Below are 21,656 nucleotides of genomic sequence, written 5' to 3' on the forward strand. Positions count from 1 at the left end.
CTAGTTCACTGCATGTGGTTGCGACATATTAGCGAATTTCGTCTAGCCGGATCATTCAGTTGGGGCTCGGCAGTTTTGGCTTTGCTGTACAATGAGATGTGTGGAGCCACTGACTACAGGCGTAATGCTATCGGCGGATGTCTCCTGCTGCTGCAGTCTTAGGCATGGTATCGATTGCCCTTTTATGTCCTGTTGTGAAGAACCCATTCGTATTTCCACTACTTTTGAGGTAATTATAAAAATGATTTTGTATATTAATAATTTTATACAGCGTATAACAAATTTTTTTCCTTGAATAGGTGGTCTACTGATAGGAAAAATCATCAGGAGCTACCTGATGATTTAGAAAAGATTAGGGTTCTAATCGATCAGAAGGCTGGCACACATGTATGAATTTTAATGTTTAAAAATCGATTTTAGATTATAGTTATATAATTAGATTATTATTTTGATAAAAATTATATATTATTTGTTTTTAGTTTGAATAGGTGCCATATTCTACTGATGATGTGAGGGCGGTGATCCCACCTGAGTTGAGGGGTCCATTAGATGTTTGGATGGCGATGGTCCCTCTGATATGTTATGCGACCGTCGAGTGGCACTCTACTGATCGCGTGCTCCGGCAGTTTGGTTGTTTTTAACCAATTCCGGAAGCACCTCGTAATATGGATGAGTTGCATAGCTTAGATAGACGCGGCAAGACATATACAGATTAGCTGGTGAGGCATCATGAGTGGGTCGTGTTGTGGGAGGATCGACATCAGCTCCTTCCACGTAGAGAGCCCATTTTTACTAACTTCTTGATGTATGCTGAGGATTATTATGAGTGGTTCAACAGTAACGGGAAACCGTTTCTACTTCCCGAGGATGCACGAGGGCAGACCTTTCCACGACGTCGACAGAGACGTTCACCGACACAGCACCATCGTCCCCCGACTCGTGGACGGAGAGCAGGTGCTTCCGGTTCATCCTCAGCTGCACCAGCAGGACCTTCCCAGCAGCCACCACAATCATATATGATGTCGCCATCGCCTTTCCATTACCAGATGCCGCCGCCGCCTTCACCCGGTTTTATAACCCCGCCACCGTCACAGATGACCCCTCCTGGAGGCTATTATGGGTCTATGTTTGTAGACCCGACTTGGGGTTCATATAATGGATATTTGGCGGGTTCAGCCTCATCACCCATGGTCGCAGCACAGACACCGCCTCCTGTACAATTTTCACACTCAGCGATGTCTGGGTTTTATGACTTTTCCCAGTTTTCGCAGGCCGGTGAGATAGTCAGTCATACACCTCCAGGGTCCTTATTCTACGGAGGTGCTTCATCGTCATCAACTCCTCATGTACATGCGCAAGACGACGACGACGACGATGACGGTGATGATGATGACAGCGAGTAGTCAGAACCAGTGATACGAAGAAATCCTCCTCGAGACCGACAGCCACCGCCCTGCGGAACACATTCGCGTCGCAGGCATCGATAGATTTTGTTTTTTATTATATTTGTATTTACTTTATTTTGTTAAATTGTAATTTTTTTATTATTTCTCATTTCATACTTACTTTATTTTGTTTTTTAATTTATTTCAGTTCGTTTTTTTTATTACCATTTAATATCAGTTATTGTAATTTGATTATCATTTACCATTTAATACTTATTGTTATTAGTTTATTAAAATTTAATGATTGTGTTTGTTTTTTTAATCTTCATCGGTGATTATCAAATGACATTAACTTGAAGTAAATGCAAATTAAAGTAGAAGAATTATTATTTGATAATAAAATACATCATTTCCTCATCAATTGTTACTTGATGACAATAGAAGTGGACATGTTTTTCTAGTGTGTCCTGGGTTTCTACAATGCCCACATCTTCTGTCTTGTCTAGATCTTTCTCTAATATCCATATCGCAATAAATTCGATTGGATTTTGGACGACGACGCTCCCTCAATAAACTCGGATTTGGTACAATCGGAAGCCAATCTTGAACCTCATCAGGGTCTTTATCATTACCTATGGGGGGAAACTCAAATTCGTATACCTTAAAAACTTCAGATAGTAGGTATACGGGATCCACAAAATGGTTATAGTCTTGACGTGTATGCGAGCAAGCTGCTATCATATGAGAGCATGGATACTTCAGAGCTTGAAAAAACCCGCAGTCGCACGTTCTATCCCTTAGATTTACTCTTAACGACACAGCTTCAATCCCTTGAAGAGGTCGCGGTAACTCTGTGACACGAAACATTTCATGCCTTCTAGAGAAGCTTGTTACAGACATTCCATTTGATGCAGTAATTTTTTTCTGTAGATCTGCAACTAATCTAGGGTGATAGACATGACCGCCTTGCATCCAGGTTTGAGCTTATCCCCCGAGTTTCGTAAAAAATACCCCCAAACGAAAATATATAGTCTTTACCAAAGCCGCTACAGGTAAGTGACGTGCACCCTTTAAGGTTGAATTGATTGCCACTTCCAAGTTGGTCGCAAAAAGCACCCCCAAACAAAAATATGTAGTCTTTACCAAAGCCGCTACAGATGTTTTCCCTCGTGATAACATGTGCACGTAAATTTCGGAGGAAAAAAGCCCAAGAAGCTGTATATTCTCCTTCGACAAGAGCAAAAGCAACTGGAAGAATGTTGCGATTGCCATCTTGGACAACTGCCAATAATAAAACTTTCTTGTATTTTCCATACAAGAAAGTCCCGTCGATCTGGACCACAGGCTTGCAGAATTTGACAGCATTAACGCACTGTGGGTAACTCCAAAAAACCCGGTAGAATTGGCATCGATCACGAAGAACTCGATCATTATGGTATGCATAAGAGGTTTCGAAGTCCACAATTGTCCCAGGATTCAATGTTCGCACCAGCCTAAACCAACCTGGAAGTTCGTTGTAAGATGCATCTCATTCGCCATGAAGTTTGACAATGGCATTTTGTTTTGCCAACCAAGCTTTTTTATAGGAGACAGTGTACCCATACTGTGATTGTATAGCTGAAATCAACACTGCAACAGCTATATGAGAGCTTGTTTTGACCATGGGCATGATGGCTTGGCATATCACTTCAGAGTCCAAGTTGGGATGATCTTGGTTGACCCATCCAGCACAAAATGTGTGAGGACCGTTGTATACTGTTAGTTCCCATCTGTTGTTTTTCCTTTTCCTCTTCGATACGCGAACCATCCAATTGCATCCGTTTTCGCGCTGGGCACAGTAGCATACATATTTTTTGGTCGTGGAGCGGTCTACTCTAGACTGAACAGAATTACGAATATTGTAATTTTTGATAGCCATCATCGCTTCTTCTTTGCTTGAAAACTCCATGCCTAAAGATAACTCACCATTATTTATTGATGAGTAATACCCATAGTCACCGAGATGAGGCATATCTGTAAATTTTGGCCCTTACAGTGCACCATAATCAACTTCATACATGTGTACTTGTGCCACATTTCCTGGAACTTCATCATCATCGGAGTTGAATTGCGGTGATTCTGGGTCAATGAACAGTCTAGTCTCAGCACCATCAGCACCAGGCTCACGAAGCGGTTCTTCTGGTGGAGATGATGGTTCCTCCATGCTATCCACATTTAGGTCAAAGAACCTACTACTTGCACGCCTTCCCCTTGAACTGGAAGGCATATCGACATTGAGATCGAAAAAGCTCGCAGTCGAATGTCTCCCCCTAGAGCTTGAAGCCATCGCGTCAAATGAAAGCTGCACATATGGTTGCGTCGATGACATCTCCATATTAAGGTCAAAGGGATTTACAGATGAATGCCTTCCCATTGAACTGGACGTGATTTTGCCATACGGATTGTTCGTCGACCTACCTTGGTACATATCGTAAGGAGTTGCGGATGAATGTCTCCCCATTATGGCATTAAAATCATTACACATTATTGTCGTCGGGCTGTCAACTTGATCAACTTATTCAGTTAGACCATAGTGGGAGCTTAATGATTAACCCCGAACAACACGCACTTGAACAAAATGTGCATACATCTCAATAGCGACGTCTGAATAATTACTTTGAGCTTCAACCATCATTTCAACATCATCATTGTTCGAAAGTTCGAACGCTGTATAAGTTAATGGCAACAATGATGTTGGAAATCTATACTGCAACGACGACACTCTTCTACTACTTCCAACATGAATCTTCCTCGAAATCTTCGTTATAAGCTCCTCAAGAGTTATGTTTCTCTTGAATGATATTTTAACACGCTCATTTGATACGAAAACAACGCCGGTTTCATCTTCTCGAATTTCACCATCATAATAAACAATAGCTGAAAGTCGCGCCATTATTTGAGTTTAAAAGTACGGCACTATTATATCTGAAAAAAATGAAACAAACCTGATTTAATAAATTATATATGAATGAATATATAACACAATAAAATTTTTTACACATCAACATAAATAAATTAAATAATATAATTTAATATTATTACATGCACCGCAAAACTATTTCGACGTATGCTCCCCGCTTTCTAATTTTACAAACACAAAAATTAATTAAAAATAATTAGTATAATATTTTTTTCAAATAATCATAATAAACAATAAATAAATAAAAATTATAAAAAATTACCTTATAACGAAAAATTACACGAATTTCTAAATAAAATATGAGAAGATTGCCAGAATTATTGACTCATTGACGGAATTGTTGTATTAATTTATAAGTTGAGAGGAGAGATGTGAGAAATTAACCGGCGGAGAATGGTATTTATAGCGAGGAAAGTTATACAAAACGCGGTACCTGCCCCGCGCTATATAAAATTATGTCAGGAGTAAAGGTATGTCGCGGTACCTGCCCCGCGCTATATAAAATTATTAGGAGTAAAAGTATAGCGCGGTACCTGATCCGCGTTATACCCCTACGTGGCGTATAGCGCGCTGCAGGGGCCGCGCTATACCCACGTGGCGCCAGCTCACCGTATAGCGCGGTGCAGGGGGCGCGCTTTACTGCTAAGGGTGTTAGATCGAGAAATATAGTCTGACCGGTGTTAGATCGATAATATTATCGGTCACCGGTGATATATCGAGAAAATCGCCTTTTACCTTCTAGTTTTTTGGTAAACCCTATTGGTTAGCCAACTATTATGTTCCTCTTTTCATCAGTAAGCTAACGTTTTTTCAATTAAAGTACTAACGTTGGAAAATTTTGATCAATTAAATATTAAGTTAAAGCCATTAACCAGTTAATGAAATTATTGAACCATGTTTTATAATATTTTGATATAACAAATTAAGACAAAATGTATTTAGACTTGATTGAAATTGTTCAAAGTTTTCAAAAATAATTCAAAGTCAATTAAACTATAATTTGAACACAAAACAGTTTTCTGGGTAAGTAGTACCGATAATGTTCTTATAATATTGATACTACATGAACAATATCATTATTGTTCATGTGGTACTGATACCAAAGGTAAGAGAAGTATCAATACTCTCTTAGTAGTATCGATACTACTAGTTATTTTCCAAATTGTTCAAATTTCAGAATACAAAATTAGTACCGACACTCAAGGGGTATCGATACTACTTTATACAGTAGTATCAATATCATGAACTCTAGTATCAATATTGGTCGAGCCCAATGGTCTTTAACGAATAGTTTATTTAAATGTTACAAAGGTAGTACCGATACTCATTAAAGGAGTATTGATAATCTATGTTCTAGGCAGTTTTATTTTTGCTGAAAATTTATCCCAACAGCTCCAAAACACCCCCAATGGTTAGAAACGGTCATAAACTCATTCCAACATATAAAAAAAAGTTGAGGAGACTTAAAAAATTATATCAACCTTTGAAAAGGCCTATCTAAGTAATAGAGATCAAGAGAAAAACTCTTTCACTCTTTATTTTCTATTTTCTCTTGTACACAAGTGTTTGAGCTTATTACAAATCTTTTAATTATTTTCTTGAGAGCTTAATTATTGTAAACACCTACTTTTGTGAGGTTTTCTTGTTTACATCTTTCAACCTTTGAAAAGGGGGAGTGATTCTAGTTTAGCCATTGAAAAATTAAGGGTTTTGTAAAGTTTACTCTTGAGCTTAAAAAAAGAAAGAATAAATTAGTGAATTTGTTAGAAAATACTTAGTGTGGAGCTAAGGTAATAGATGCAGACTTGGTTTAGAAGTCGAACCACTATAAATCCTTGTGCAAATTGTCTCTCTCTCTTTGCTACATATCCAAAATTTTCAAAAGGTCAATTCATCTCATTGCGACACTTTTTGGATTGATCAATTGAGCTTCATAAATCCTAACATAAATTATTGACATGATAGTTTATAAATGTATAATAACATATGTAGTATTTTTTACTTACATATTTTACTAAATTATTCTTAATTATAAATAAATCAATAATAACTTTCTAAATTTAAAAAATATATCAATTTAATTCCTAAAATTCCTCATTAATTTTAAATTCCCAAAATATTTTATGGTTTTTTATTTAGATAAAACGTAATTAAAAATGAGTCGATAAAGAGTTGATGATAGGGATGATGATAAATGTAATGAAGAGTTGTAGGATCAAAGTAATAAAATTTAAAAATTACATATCGATCAAATGTATAATTAACGAGGATCGGATGTATTATTATATAAATTTAAAAACTATCACGTGATTAATTTCATTGATCATCGGGTGACTTGATTGACCAAGTCTACTAATATTGGCGCCTTAATAGAAATCCTTTAGTTTAGTTACCAAAATATAAATACTCTAATAGTTGGATGACCAATAGGATAGTTTACCCTTGCTTTTTTTCCTTGTTGGACATTTTTGTGGAATTTTGTGGGCTTTAAGGAAACTACAATGAAGCTTTGCTCGGAATACGCCGTTGCTTGTGAATAATATGAAGTTTAAAATCGTATATATAAAGTAAGCATTCAGATTAATATCTAAAAAATGTAAAATCAAGCTTTAATTTTTATACCAAAATTACAAGTAAAATTATAAAATCACGTGAAAAATAAGATAATAATCTAGATATAAAAAGAAAGACTTAAAATACAATTTTAAACTCTTCAAGACATATAAATTGAAGAAAACACCTTAAATTCAACTAAGAGAATAAATAAAAAAAATTGAACTGGGGTATGATACAAATTTTAATTTTAAACAATAAATGAAAAAAAATAAAGAATAATGCATTATTTTATCGTTAGAATAAGATTGAAGAATAATCAGAATTTGATAAATTGAAGAATATAATTTGAAAAAAATATGATTATATTTAATTTGAAATTAAATGAATTAATGAAAGGGTTAGGAAATTGAGAATTTTATGAAATTGAAAAATTAGGGGTCTCAATTATAAAGGTAAAAAGTGAGATTAAAAAATTAGGGGTCTAATTATAAATGCAAAAAGTGAGATTGAAAAATTACCGGGCTCAATTATAAAGATAAAAAGTGAGATTAAAAAGCTTGAGGCCTCATTTTAAAGTAGGAAGTGAGGTTGAAAAAAATTATGGGTCTCAATTATAAAGATAAAAGTGAGATTGACAAAATTATGTGCCTTAATTATAAAGGTGAAAAGTGAGATTGAAAAAAACAAGGGCTCAATTATAAAGGTAAAAGGCGAGTTACAAAAATTATGAACTTTAATTATAAAGGTAAAATGGCAAAAATTAAGAACTTCAATTATAAAAATAAAAAAATTGATTGAAAAAAATTAGATACCTTACTTATAAAGATGAAAATAGGATTGGAAAAATAAGAGGTCATATAAAAATGAGAACCCTAAGCAAGGGATGCTCCCTTATTAGCCCGCTATGTGAACACACTATACTACCGATCAATAAATTCTCTTACATATTTTACAATAAATTGGATTAAAACATAGGATTAATTTTGTTGAAATATCAACCACACATTCTGTTAGGAAAAAAACAAAAGGTTTCCATAACATTCGTAAAACAGTTGAAATAAAATTTGTCCAATTTTAGAATTTAAATCGTTATATAAATGCTGCAAACATTCTTTATTATTTATTATGTAATGTGGTGATTCTCTATCGTTAATATAATCAACTTTAGAGAATAACTGCATTTCTTATCAAACTAAAAATGGCACGTCAGATGGTGGTTCTTGCCTTGATCTTGATTGCTTTGGTTGGGTTGGTTTCGGCTGCCGCCCCTGCTTCTGCCTCTAAATCAACTTCTTCACCCGCCGCTGCACCTGCCGGAGCTCCAGCTGATAGCACTGCTTCTTCTCCTCCTTCCCAAGCTTCTGCTCCTGCTCATAGCAGTTGTCCCACGATTGAAGTCTCCACCATGGCCGGAGTTGGAGCAGCCGTTGTTGCTACCCACTTTATGTTTTAAATACATTTAAGAATGTAATGATTTCATTCGTTTTGAATTTTGAGATTTCTCGAATTTGTTTTTGTGGATATTGAATGTGTGCACATTAAAGGACACAAGTTCGATTCCGTTACCAACTATCTTTAAATTTTTTATTTCACACCAGTCGAGGTAGATCATATATCAATGAATCAACGATAGATCAAATGATTTAAGGATCGTATTGTTCCCTCTGAACTACTCCTGGCACTCCCACATAAATAATATCTCAAAACACGAATAAAAATAGAGAAGGACCGCGATCGCCGATCAGCACCTTCATCTTGCTTCTATCTAGTCATGGGGATGCACATGTTTTATCATGCATTTTTCCCTTCTCTTTTTTCTGTATTTGGAGTGTTTGTTCCATCAGCAGCCCTTGCATAGGTGTCTGGGTAGAAAATGACCATTTATGGCAGAGGGAGGGGACATGAGATTCATCACTGGAATTTTGATCTATAATAGTAATGATGTCGTCACTTCAACTATGATTCATTAGATAATAGTGTCAAAATTATATTGTAACAAGAATGATGAACATTTTTGGTTGAAGGTGGATAATAATGACAGTATAGCCATAGGTTGTGGGTGGTGGGGTTGGTATTCAAATATTTATATCTACCAACATACAAGCAATTATTGCATTACTCTACCTTCCCCCACAAGTTTCACTGATAACAAGGGTTGAAATAATACGATCAACAGTGCTTCCCAAAGAAACCCCCCCACAGTAGCAAACTATTATTTTCTTACCGTTATGCTTACACAAAAGCTGCAGAATATATATATATATTTATCGATATCAGATTTATTATTCGGTTAATTCATATATTTATTTAATATCAACATTATAACACTACAGCTCTGTGACCACGTGAATATCACATTTCCATTTAGACCACAAGGCCGGAGTCAACAATAGTGAGCTGACCATTGTAACCCATAGATCATATTCTTCTTCCTTTGGTCCCTATTTGGCAAGTTGCTTGTTAAAGGCCTCCTCATCTGTAATTTGAATTATATAATGTATTACACACACACACACTTGGTAAACAAGTTCAATGGAGGAAGATAAATTATACAAAATTAATAAACAAAAGGGTTTAACAAGTCCATATGTTCCCACTCCAAATGCAAAAAAAAGAAGTTGGAATTCCACTCTGTAAATCCAGAGTTTCTTAATGAAATGATCTAGATATTGAATTAAAAAACGACCAGATGGAAATTACAGCGAATGGTCCTTGTTTGTATGCAGAAGAAAATGACCCACACCTGTTTTCTTGACAGCTGCCTGCGCTGAAAATAAATAAATAAATGGTAGAGTTGTAGGGACAAGTGCCAAGGCCATAAGGCATCGGACAAAAGAGTACCGTTGGATTTGAAAGTAAATGACTCCTTGATTGTAGGGAGATAGGGACCTATATGGACATAACATTAATCTATTAGGAATTGAAAACCACAAATGCAGATCAGACCGGGATGAATTTGAAGGTTTGATCACACACCAAATGTCAAATGAAGTAGCAATTTTCTACCAAGCTGATTATGGAAGTACAATGATGGAATATTGACAATGGCTACATGTATATATCATACATTGACAAAAGCTACAAAATGTGGCAAGGAAATGGCAAAATGGGATTGAAGAAAAATTAGTAACTAACTACCAAAGCACTTACATTTCTCTATTGGATGGAAATTGCAATGGCTAATCCATATTTGGGTCAAAAGGGTAAGCTCTTTGATGTTGAGCTAGATGTGCGGGACTTGAGATGTTCCGATGGAACAAAATCTTGTGGCAAATTGGCTCTGTTCACAATTCTCTTCATATTATTCTGCAAACTTTGTTGGACCAATTGTTTAACAGCTTTCTTCTCCTCACTCATCATCCCTTCTTCAACCACCAAGTACTCTTTTCCGTATTGATTTGTCAATGAGGAAGACCAGTAAATTGGAGCGGACACTGCTGCACTTGAATTACCACCGAATTCTCGGAAACTTGCTTCCCTTTATCCACTCTCAAAACCTCCAGAATCGAGAAGCTCTCTTTTGTGCTAACGTACTACCTAAAAGTGTAAGTTCAAGCAATGATGACACAATACCTGCTTCAATCATGGCCTGTCTGTCTCCATATGCTTTATGTGCCATTACCATGAGAATGTATGATGCTTTCTCTTGACACCCTGGGGAATCGGTCCAATTCAGCGCATCAACCAAAATTGGGAATGATTCTGGGGCAACACTAATGCCTTTTCTACCTTCTGGAGTGGACACCACATTGCTCAATATCGCTAGTATTCTTTCACTAACTTCCATGTCCCCCAAGGTATTCAGTAGAAAGGGTATCAAATCAGCTTCCAAAATGAAGCAAATGTTTGATGGAGAGATGGATAGATTGTAAAGTGCTCTAAGAGCATCATGTCTTGCTTGAGACCTTTTCTTATCCAAACTCTTAAGGGTCTTTAACAAGAAAGGGATAGCCCCTGAAGATCCAATGATAGGCTTATTCGAATCCAAGGCGCTTAAGCCAAGGAAATTTGCTATTATGGCATCTGAGACTGATTGGCTTGGCTCATTAGGGGATTCAATAAGCTTTAGCATCTTATGCACTGCCCCTGCTTTAACAATGGCTGCTTTGTTCCTACAATAAAAAGGGGTTTTCAAAGAATAGATCAACATTAGCAATGTTAGAAGAAGAAGAAAAAAAATTCTTTAAAACACGCACACACAAAAGAGATTACTTTGTTTAAAAGAGGGAAATTTGAGAAACTCACGGGTCATTTCCGATTCCTAGATTAAGCAAAGCATAAAGAGCAGCGATCTGTGAATCAGAATCCTCGAAATCGAGCATTGCAACCAATGGAGGAATAGTTCCTAGCATAGCCAATGTTACTCTGGTTTCTGGGTCTTCTTTAGTTAGCAGCCTAACTCTACTGGCAGCTACTCTCTTGTTTTCTTCGTTTTCCACTTGCAAATCCTTAACCAATCGCTTCAATTCCTCCAAAGCTTGAACCTTCTTCGTAGTCTCAGCATCACTTTCCGCTTCAGCTAAGTTCAAGAGATCAACTAGCTTCTCTGGTTTACCATTGTTGACAGCTTTTTTCACTACTTTGAAATCTGTCTTTTTGGGTTCGTTGGATTCTTTCAAGACCGACCTTATTGTGGTGGTGGGAGGAGGAGACTTAGGCTTAGGCTGAGGGGCGGCCTCGTTGAGCATTTCCTGCATGAGCTGATGACGATGGCGAGAACTGGCGCCGCAGCTTACAGCGTCGAAGATTTTTCTTCGGAGTGAAGAGCCGGTGAAGGCATTACATAGTCGAAAGTGGTTGCAGGTAGTAGCGGTGGTGGTGGAATGACGGTCGAGGACTAAGGATCCGATGTCGTTTCGGTGATACTTGGTCATTCTTTCAGTGAGGGACGGAGAGAGACAGAAATGGAAATGGAAATTTCACATTAGCAAATAAGAAAAGAATGAAGCATTGGCTTTGAGAGAAGGAAGAGTTTCTTCTTTCTTTAGATTCATTACTAATAATTTATTCACTTCTTTTTAGAGAAGTGAAGTGACGGGAGTTGAGAATCCAGACTGATCAAGTGGGTGAATTTTATTTATTTATCTGATAAATTACCCTACTACTCCTTGGACTATTCATTTCTTTTTCACTTAGTTCTAATTGAGTACATACGAAGCTTAATTATAAAAGAAGTGCCTAAACTATACTACTTATCATGAATAGATGCCTATAATACTTTTTGAATAATCACGGTATCTAATACTATAAATGTTATCACCTTAAGTGCTCGGGCTGTAACTGTCGTTAGTTTTCTCTGTTAAGCGACACATATCACATTCTGATACTTTGATTTTTTAAATTAGAAATATTATATTTAATAAAAAAAAACTTTATTTTTTCTTAAATTACAAAAACACATCAAATTCATAAAAATATTAGATCGGGTGGAGTTTCGTCGACAACAAAGGGCGATGCCCGACGTGAGTTTAGAGATTGAAATGAAAATTTTCAAAATTATTCAAAAATTATTGTAAACACATATTCGTAAAAAACATTATACTATGACATTTATTCTATAATTAATCCTATACAATCCGTCCAGTGTCGAAACTTCAAGGTAAACGATAAAGAGTAAGAAAAGGGTGGGAAGGAGTGGCTTATAAGAGAAACAAAATATATGTTGTCTACGGTTTCAATAATTTCATACAAGGCTCTGTTTTTCGCTTTTGTTTTCTTTTTTGTTACAAACATGCACCGAGGGCTTGAGATGGGTAACATGCAAAAGGACTTGTGATCGGCCTAACCCAGTTTCGAATGATTGATTGATTGATTATGTATGTTCATACGGCAAGGGCTGGTAAAAGACGTAAACAAACATCATAAAACACCTACATAAGTTCCTATTCAGCCTCAATCGAATGCCATGAAAAACGTTCGACCGCCTCACGAAATATATAATAAGCCTCTAACTATGACCAGAAACTAGCAAATTGTTTCTATCACAATATCTTTATTTTGGATTTTGAGATGTGGGGAGAGAACTCAAAACAGGTACTCTTGAAAGCAAACATTGTTTAACTTACAACTACGTATCTACGTACTTAAAACATCTCCCAAGGCAACACTAATCACCTGCAACCATAACATCTAATGGAGAACTGCTCTCCAATTTCTTGATGCATAACTTATCCTGGGGAGGAAGGTCCTTTGCTGAAGGCGAGGACTTGACATCAACGACAATCGAGTCTTCCTCCTTGAATTCTCCTCTCAACACCCCCATTGCAACTTCGTTCTCAACTAATTGTTGTATCACCCTCTTAACTGGCCTTGCTCCAAAGTTGGGATCAAAACCCAGAGTCCCCAGAAGTTCAACAGCTTCCTTCGTGTAGTGCAAATCGATTTTCTTTTGTTGCAATCTATCTTTTAACCGCACCATCTGGAAACAAAGGAGATAATAAATCAGACGGCTTTTGACAACAAAAACCATATATTGTGAAAACATCTATTTAAAGTAAAAAGTGATCTTATAGTACTACACCCTTGGCAGATTACTCGTTAAGAAAAAATAAGACAGAAAGAAGCTATCAAACACTGAGAAAAGGTTGTAAAGATGAATCACCTGTAACTCAACTATTTTACTTATTTCTTTGGAGTCAAGAGGCTGGAAAACAATATACTCGTCGATACGGTTCATGAATTCCGGGCGGAAAGTTTGTCTAGCCAACTCCACAACCTGTTTTTTCATCACATTGTAAACAGCATCCTTGCTGTCATGTGTAGATTGGAGAGTTTCCAGAATGTAGTGAGAGCCGATATTTGATGTCATTATTACAACACAATTTGTAAAACTGACAGTCCTTCCCTGAGAATCAGTTATCCTTCCATCGTCCAATAACTGGAGTAAGATATTAAATACGTCATGATGAGCTTTCTCAATTTCATCAAATAGAACTACAGAATAGGGCCTTCGACGAACAACTTCGGTGAGTTGTCCACCCTCCTCATAACCAACATAGCCAGGTGGCGCCCCTACCAAGCGTGACACTGCATGCTTTTCCATGTATTCACTCATATCAATTCTGACCAGCATTCTCTGTATTAAAAAGGAAACCAGCTAAAGTCTTCGCAAGCTCAGTTTTGCCAACGCCAGTAGGACCCATGAACATGAAACTAGCTATTGGACGATTTGGGTCGGATAATCCTGCTCTCGAGCGTCTGATTGCATCGGCTACTGATTTACAGCAATATCTTGACCAATTACTCTCTTATGAAGTTCCTTTTCCAGCAAGACTAGCTTGTCCCTTTCTGATTGTTGGAGGTTTGATAAAGGAATGCCAGTCCATTTGTTAACAATTTCGGCGATATCAAGATCAGTAACCTCTTCACGGAGCAAGGATTTCCCAGACATTTGGAACTCAGCGAGGTTCTTTTCAGCCTCTTCTAACTGACGTTGAAGAGACATCAAAGTTCCATATTTAAGCTCAGCAGCACGAGTTAAATCATATTCACGCTCAGCAGCTTCCATCTCTTGATTAACTCTATCAATCTATAAACATCAAAAAATGGGAATCAGAGATAAAAAAAAAGAAATATCAGAGTTATTTTAATAGAGCAACAATGAGCATAAACAAAAAATACCTCTTCTTTTATAGATCGGATCCTAGTCATGAGAGCCTTCTCATGATCCCACTGTTCAGTTAACTCTTTCTGTTTCTGTTTCAGCGTATTCAAATCATTTTCCAGCTTGCCTAACCTTTCTTTGGAAGCTTTATCAGTGTCATTTTTAAGGGACAGCTTCTCCATCTCCAACTTCAGAACAGCTCTATCTATCTCATCCAGCTCTGTGGGCTTAGAAGTGATCTCCATCTTAAGCTTTGCAGCTGCCTCATCAACTAGATCAATAGCTGAAAAGAATAAATTCAATTAGAGACGTAAAGAAGCACATTTACCCAATTTTTTAAAGCCTGGTACATAACTAACATTAAATCTACCCATGCAGCAGTTAATAATTTCTCATTCCACTCGTTATTTTACCTTTGTCGGGCAGAAAACGTTCTGTTATATATCGGTCTGCAAGAACTGCAGCTGAAACAAGAGCGCTGTCCGATATTTTAACGCCATGATGCAGCTCATACCGTTCACGCAAACCTCGAAGTATAGATACCGTATCTTCAACAGATGGCTGACCACAATAGACTTGTTGAAATCTGCGCTCAAGAGCAGGATCCTTCTCAATGTATTTCCTGTACTCATTTAATGTAGTAGCTCCTATGCATCGGAGCTCACCTCTCCCCAGCATTGGCTTTAACAAATTTCCAGCATCCATCGCACCACCAGTAGCCCCTAAACAAATTAGACAGAACTAACTTCAGCACATAATTATGCATCATAAACCATAACTTTCAAATCAATACAAAAACCTGTCAAGAACTATTGTCCTAAGTTTTACCAGTACATTTATCTGCATTGTATTAGTTACATACTTATTCCATGTAGCACACATGAATTCTGAAAGGAAAACATAATAAATTATTCAACAACAAACCTGCACCAACAACTGTGTGAATCTCGTCAATGAACAAAATAATCTGGCCATTTGAAGCAGTGACTTCCTTCAGCACAGCTTTCAACCTTTCCTCAAAATCTCCACGATACTTGGCACCAGCCAACAAGGAACCCATATCTAGAGAGATCAACTGAAGAAAACAAGGAGAGTATACCAATTTTAGATGAACATTAATATTGAACCAGTCCCAACTAGATAGCTAATGATTAATTGATAGAAAGCTAGACCCTGTAAACTCCAATAACTGCCCTTTAAGCTTCTTTCTACAATTATTTCTTTAACATGCAAAGTTTTCTTTTAAATTGTCTACAAATATTAAAAAAATCTGTCTATTTGAAATGGATTACTTCTTTGGTTAAATTCATACCTTTCGGTTCAACAGCGGTTCTGGAACATCACCCCGCACAATCCTTTGAGCCAATCTACAATATAATTAACAACTTTTCATTATCAAAACGAGCATGTACGAAGTATTCATGGACACCCATATAAACGAGCAATAAATACGTGACTGAAAGGAAACTTAGAAATCTATGCTCATTAGCACTGCCATAAAAATCCAGCTCAGTAAATGCCTCATTAGAATGTACAGGAAAGTAGTACAGTTCTGTTCCAAATAGGGACTAAGCTACTTTTTTCCTGCACCTTCACTGTTAATATTATATTAGGCCGTGCTGAGCAAAATTGAAAAGAAGAATTCCAAAAAATAAATATCCGATAGCTGGATATCCAAATTTTGTGTGGAAGAGGGATTATGCTTAACTTGAAGTAGCTACTTTAAAATCCAATGAGATCATTCATTTGATAAGCACAAGTACAAAGTTTTATACTTATCTGAATTAAAAAAAGAACCCAAAACATTTGATAAGCATACCCTTCAGCAATTGCTGTTTTGCCCACACCAGGCTCACCAATTATAACAGGGTTATTTTTTGTCCGCCTCGATAGTATCTGGATACAACGCCTTATTTCATCATCACGTCCAATAACAGGATCCAGTTTTCCACGCTTAGCAAGCTCAGTCAAGTCATTCCCGTATTTGTCGAGTGCCTCGTATTTTCCTTCAGGATCTACACACATTAAGAAAGGGACATTCAAGATCCAAGGACATCATATGATAAGTGAATAAAGATAAACTCAAGTTGGAATAACAAATACGTTTGACTACTTTCCCAATTGAGCATGTATATTCGATTAACTCACACAAGTCTTGACTAACTTATTGCTAGCAGTGTATAATTTTTCATTCCTTCAACCATAAGTTTTTAAGTCAACCAATCATAACATTTGATTCAATTATATATGCGAGCACTACTTTGTAATTATCCATCCTACACCATCAATTTCTTAGTTGCAACTTATTTTCGCTACAAAATGCTACCGTAATCCAAAACAAAAGATAAGGCAGGTTCAAGGTAAAATCATACTTTGATCAGTTACACGCTGATTCCCACGAACAGCTTTAACCGCATCCTTCAGAGCCTGCTCACTAAGCTGGAGGTTCTTGAATAACTGCTGCCCGAATCTCTTATCCGACATAAACGCCAGGACAAAATGTTCCACCGAAAGAAAATCATCTCCCATTTCTTTCTTATGCTTCCGAGAATTGTCTAAAAGGGAGCTAAGATGTGATCCCATTACAGGATTACTTGTGTCCATCACCTGCCAGAGGAAAATAAACCCCCTATATCACATAAATCAAATACAACAAATAAAGCATCGAAACAAACTCATGAACAAATCATAACCAATTAAAATGATACTTTAGGCTGCTTTGATATAAAGTCATCGGTAGCCTGCAGGACAGATGTGTTATCAAGCCCTGCTTTTGTGAAAATCCTTCTAGCCAACCCATCCTTTTGTTCTAAAAGAGCTTTCAGTAAGTGTTCAGATTCCACCATTTGCTGTCTGCTATCCCTTGCCACTTGAACGGCCCCAACAAGACCCTCCCACGCCATATCAGTGTACTCTGATTGGTTGATCTGATCGTTCAAAATCCAAGAAGTTAACATGAGCAAAACAATGGTAGAACCATTACAATGTAATTGGATCGAATTCATTAATTTCAGAATCGTAACAGTCAACACACAAATAACCAATAAAGCCAAATCACGAAGGCGAACCTAATGCTATGGATTAGCAATATTTGATAACTAGTTCTAGTTCTAGGCTAAACTGGATTGAAGTGCGGTCTCCTTTTTGCTTAATTGGAAGCATGGTTTCTTAATTATAGAGCAAACAATTATACACACAAACTGAATCCAAATGCCTTACTTAGCTAAAGTTTTCTAAAACTGAAAACACAAACACAATACATCAATTACTGGAGTATCTCTCAAAGTAAATAAAACCGGAAAAAAGACATTAATATTCACAATTATAAATGAAAATGTTCAATAACAGTATACAAAACCTGCGCAGGGGTAGTGGCAGAAGAGTTGCGTAGAAGGGAAGAGTGGAAGCTGCGAGTGAGAGAGAAGGAGCCGCCATTTCTCCCTGCGACTTCATTGATATTTGTAGGCCAATGAGACAAAGTGAGGGAATTACGCAAAGTATAAGCAGAGGCGGAGATGGCGCGAGCGCGAACGAGGTAGGGAGTTGATGCTTTGGATGCTTTAACGGCTGAGATAGCACACCTTGATAGCCTTCTTGAAGCCATTGCAAGGATATGAAACGGAGATTTTTTAAATTTTACTTGGGTCTCTTTGTATTGGTTTTGTTTTCCAGGGGTTTAAGAAACAGGTGGTGGCTGCGGACCGAGAATATTGCAAGTGCGGGAAGCAAATCGAAGGTTGTAGAAATTGGGGATTTTCATGATAATTCTATTTGGTCTCTTCTGATTTCATCTATTAATTGATAATATTAATATTAGATTTATAAAAATTTACTTTTATCATTTTAACGTCATTAATCATTTATATAAATATAAATATTAAATAAATATAAAATATTTTAGTATAAAACATATAATACGTTCAGAGTTTATTACATACTTTTGGTTTATCACACATTATTCAAATTAACATAATATTTTGTACAAATCAAATTACTTTAATGGTTAAAAATAATTATCTTTAAAGGTTTTAAATTTAAGCATCACATACTATAAATATATTTGAATTTTCACCATCAAATAATTGAGATTTTTTTATAATTGAAAGAGGAGCAAACTACATTATGCTTGTAAATACGATGGACCTAATATGTCCCTTGCAAGAAAATTATGAATAGGCAAAGGAGCTGTATCGAGAAAGACGATACCAGGCTGAAACGAGTCTTCGAGTTTAGCGAGCGCATCTGCAACCATGTTTGCTTCTCTAGGAATCCAAATGACCTTCGTTTCCCAGTTATGACAATGTAGAGAATGGATAGCACGGAGCAATGGGCAAAGGCTAGCAGCATTATCAGGAGTTTCAACAAGTTTGACAGCCTCCTTACAATCGGTTTGGAGAATGATTTTATCAAGGCAAGATCCCAAGCAATACTTAGACCAGTATATATACCCCATAGTTCAGTCAATAGAGGCGTACAACAATCTGTAAAACGGGTGAAACCAAGGATCCAGGATCCATTGCAGTCACGAATAACCCCTCCAACAAGACTGTATTGTATCGTTGTCGAAGTTGCCCCCTCAGTGTTGATACAAGTCCAACCCAAAGGTGGTTGTTCCCATTGAATGGCTTGCACAGTTCGACAAGGAGCCATAAATAACGAAGGTGGACTATCATTTAAATGCCTCGCTCAGGCTAGAGAAATCGTAAAAGAGGCATCTATTGTTTTGCAATTTTGCGTGAAAACAAAATCGTTTCTGCGCTTCCACAATTGCCAGATCAAAGAGGTTGATAAATGAAACCAAGATCATCTCCAGTGATTATGATAAGTGTTCAAACTAACATTTCCAAGAATCTATTTACGTAGATCTAAGTCAAAGAAAGTATCTACACACTCTAGAGGTTACGGGATCATGTGTTTCGTTTCGTTACAATCCTGAGGGACATGGAGAATAGATTCTTGTTCACCACACAAGGGACTAGTGTTTCGTTAAAATAGGTCATACATATAATAATCTTAGATTTATAAAAAAAATAATATAATATTTCATAATAATTACATATTACGTGGGTTAGTTATAACTTAAATAATTCGGATCGATTTGAATGGTACACTTAATTTTAATATTTTAATAAAATTTGTATGTATATACAAAACTCAATTCAAAATTACTTAAAAATATCAAATTGTTTACCCTTTAAATTAATCCTGGTTGAAACTATCGTGTGCATTGGATTGCCTTTTTGATGCGACTTTTGAGGCGGTTCGGTGAGCTTTTGATGTCGTCCGGGATTGTACTGAATGATGGTGTGCATTGGATCACATTTCGTAGTGGATATGACATCGGATACTTGCTTAAGCTTTTGACCTGCCGGAGTTTGCCCGATACTCGGAGTTTACCGGCCAGCAAACCCTGTCTCATCACATGTCAATTTCCCTCCATAAGTTCCCCAGCATTCTCTCTTCTCTCTCAGCCCTTCTCAGCTCATGCAAATCCCAAAACCAGCTCTACCAAATCCATGTCCACATAATTAAACAAGGCCTGCACCGCGATCAGTTTCTCATCAGCCATATTATTTCCCTTTCCGCTTCCCTCTCCTACTCCACTTCCATTTTCGATATCTTTGTCCTGCCGGGCACTTTCCTTTGGAACTCTCTCCTTAATGGGTACTCCAAAAAATCCTCTTTTCTCCAAATGTTCTCGGTTTTTATACGCATGAAGAGTGAAGGTGGGCTTCCTGATAAGTACACTTATCCTTTGGTGATTAAAGCTTGTTCAAGTGAGGTTAAGTCATGGGAGGGGAAAATGGTACACGGATTAGCTTTAAAAGGTGGATGCAAAAAAGATGTTTTTGTCGGGACGAGTTTGGTTGACTTTTATTCGAAAGTTAAGGAAATATTGAATGCGAAGAAAGTGTTTGATGAAATGCCGGAGCGAAATGTTGTGTCGTGGACGGCTTTGGTCGTTGGCTATGTCAAGGTTGGTGATTTTGCGGAAGCAAAGAAACTGTTTGATTTGATGCCGCAGAGTAATGTGACTTCGTGGAATGCTTTGGTGCATTTGTTGGTCAAAACAGGGGATTTGGGGAATGCTAGGAAAATGTTTGAGGATATGCCTGAAAGAAATGTGATTTCTTATACTACGATGATTGATGGTTATGCAAAGGCCGGGGATATGGCGTCGGCAATGCATTTGTTTGAGCAGGCTCCGGAGAGAGATATCGTTGCGTGGTCGGCAATGATTTCAGGATATGAACAAAATGGTCAACCTAATGAAGCTGTCAGGATGTTTATTAGTATGTGGGAAATGGATGTTAAACCGGATAAATTTATTCTGGTTAGCTTGATATCGGCTTGTTCTCAGGTGGGTAATTTGGAGTTGGCTAAGTGGATTGATAGTTATTTAAGCCGAAGTGATATTGATGTTAGCCAAAAACATGTTTTAGCAGCTCTTATTGATATGAATGCGAAGTGTGGGAAAATGGAAAGAGCAGCTAAGTTGTTTGAGGAGATGCCAGAACGGGATCTAGTTTCATATTGCTCTATGATACAAGGATTGGCTATCCATGGGCAACAGGCTCAAGCTATTCAGCTTTTCAATAGGATGATTAACGAAGGACTGGTTCCAGATGAAGTAGCCTTCACTATAATTCTGAATGCTTGTAGTAGTGCTGGGCTTGTTGAGGAAGGTTGGCATTATTTTAAAATCATGAAAATCGATTACTCTATTGTTCCTACACCAGATCATTATGCTTGCATGGTTGATCTCTTAAGTCGGACAGGACGGGTAAAAGCAGCCTATGATCTTTTAAAATCTATGCCTGTGGAGCCTCATGCTGGTGCTTGGGGTGCACTTCTTGGGGCCTGTAAGTTGCATTGTGATGTCGAGTTAGGGGAGTTGGCTGCTGCTAAGTTGAATGACCTTGAACCTCTAAATGCTGCTAATTATGTGTTGTTATCCAACATTTATGCCGACGCAAAGCAATGGGTGAATGTTGCTCATGTGAGGAATAAAATGAAGGAGCAGGGTCTGAGGAAAGTACCTGGTTGCAGTTGGATTTAATTTACCATGTTAATTTGTTATTGGCTTTGAGAAAACTGCGCCATCTTGAAGTTTTTGGGCTGGCAGTAACATTTTTTCTCATGCACCCCAAGG

General features: G+C 37.2%; 2 protein-coding genes and 1 pseudogene across 2 annotated transcripts; 1 reads left to right on the forward strand and 2 right to left on the reverse strand.

Annotated features, from left to right (window-relative positions):
* Nucleotides 1–9,593: 9,593 nt before the first annotated feature.
* LOC120192242 lies at nt 9,594–11,856 on the reverse strand (annotated as a pseudogene).
* A 988-nt stretch (nt 11,857–12,844) lies between these two features.
* On the reverse strand, nt 12,845–18,206 carry LOC120192243 (chaperone protein ClpB4, mitochondrial-like). Its single transcript, XM_039195047.1, is given in 12 exon segments — nt 12,845–13,318; nt 13,502–13,967; nt 13,969–14,122; nt 14,125–14,428; nt 14,521–14,786; nt 14,917–15,225; nt 15,428–15,578; nt 15,816–15,870; nt 16,323–16,518; nt 16,876–17,110; nt 17,212–17,430; nt 17,862–18,206. Coding segments are annotated over 12 exon segments (2,913 nt in total). The 5' UTR covers nt 18,108–18,206; the 3' UTR covers nt 12,845–13,006.
* A 1,673-nt stretch (nt 18,207–19,879) lies between these two features.
* Nucleotides 19,880–21,596, forward strand: LOC120192212 (putative pentatricopeptide repeat-containing protein At5g37570). Its single transcript, XM_039195035.1, has one exon. The coding sequence runs from the start codon at nt 19,926–19,928 to the stop codon at nt 21,561–21,563; it is 1,638 nt and encodes a 545-aa protein (XP_039050966.1). The 5' UTR covers nt 19,880–19,925; the 3' UTR covers nt 21,564–21,596.
* Nucleotides 21,597–21,656: the final 60 nt, after the last annotated feature.

The sequence above is a fragment of the Hibiscus syriacus genome, unplaced genomic scaffold, assembly GCF_006381635.1.
Source record: "Hibiscus syriacus cultivar Baekdansim isolate YM2019G1 unplaced genomic scaffold, ASM638163v2 tig00116973_pilon, whole genome shotgun sequence".
Lineage (NCBI taxonomy): Eukaryota > Viridiplantae > Streptophyta > Magnoliopsida > Malvales > Malvaceae > Hibiscus > Hibiscus syriacus.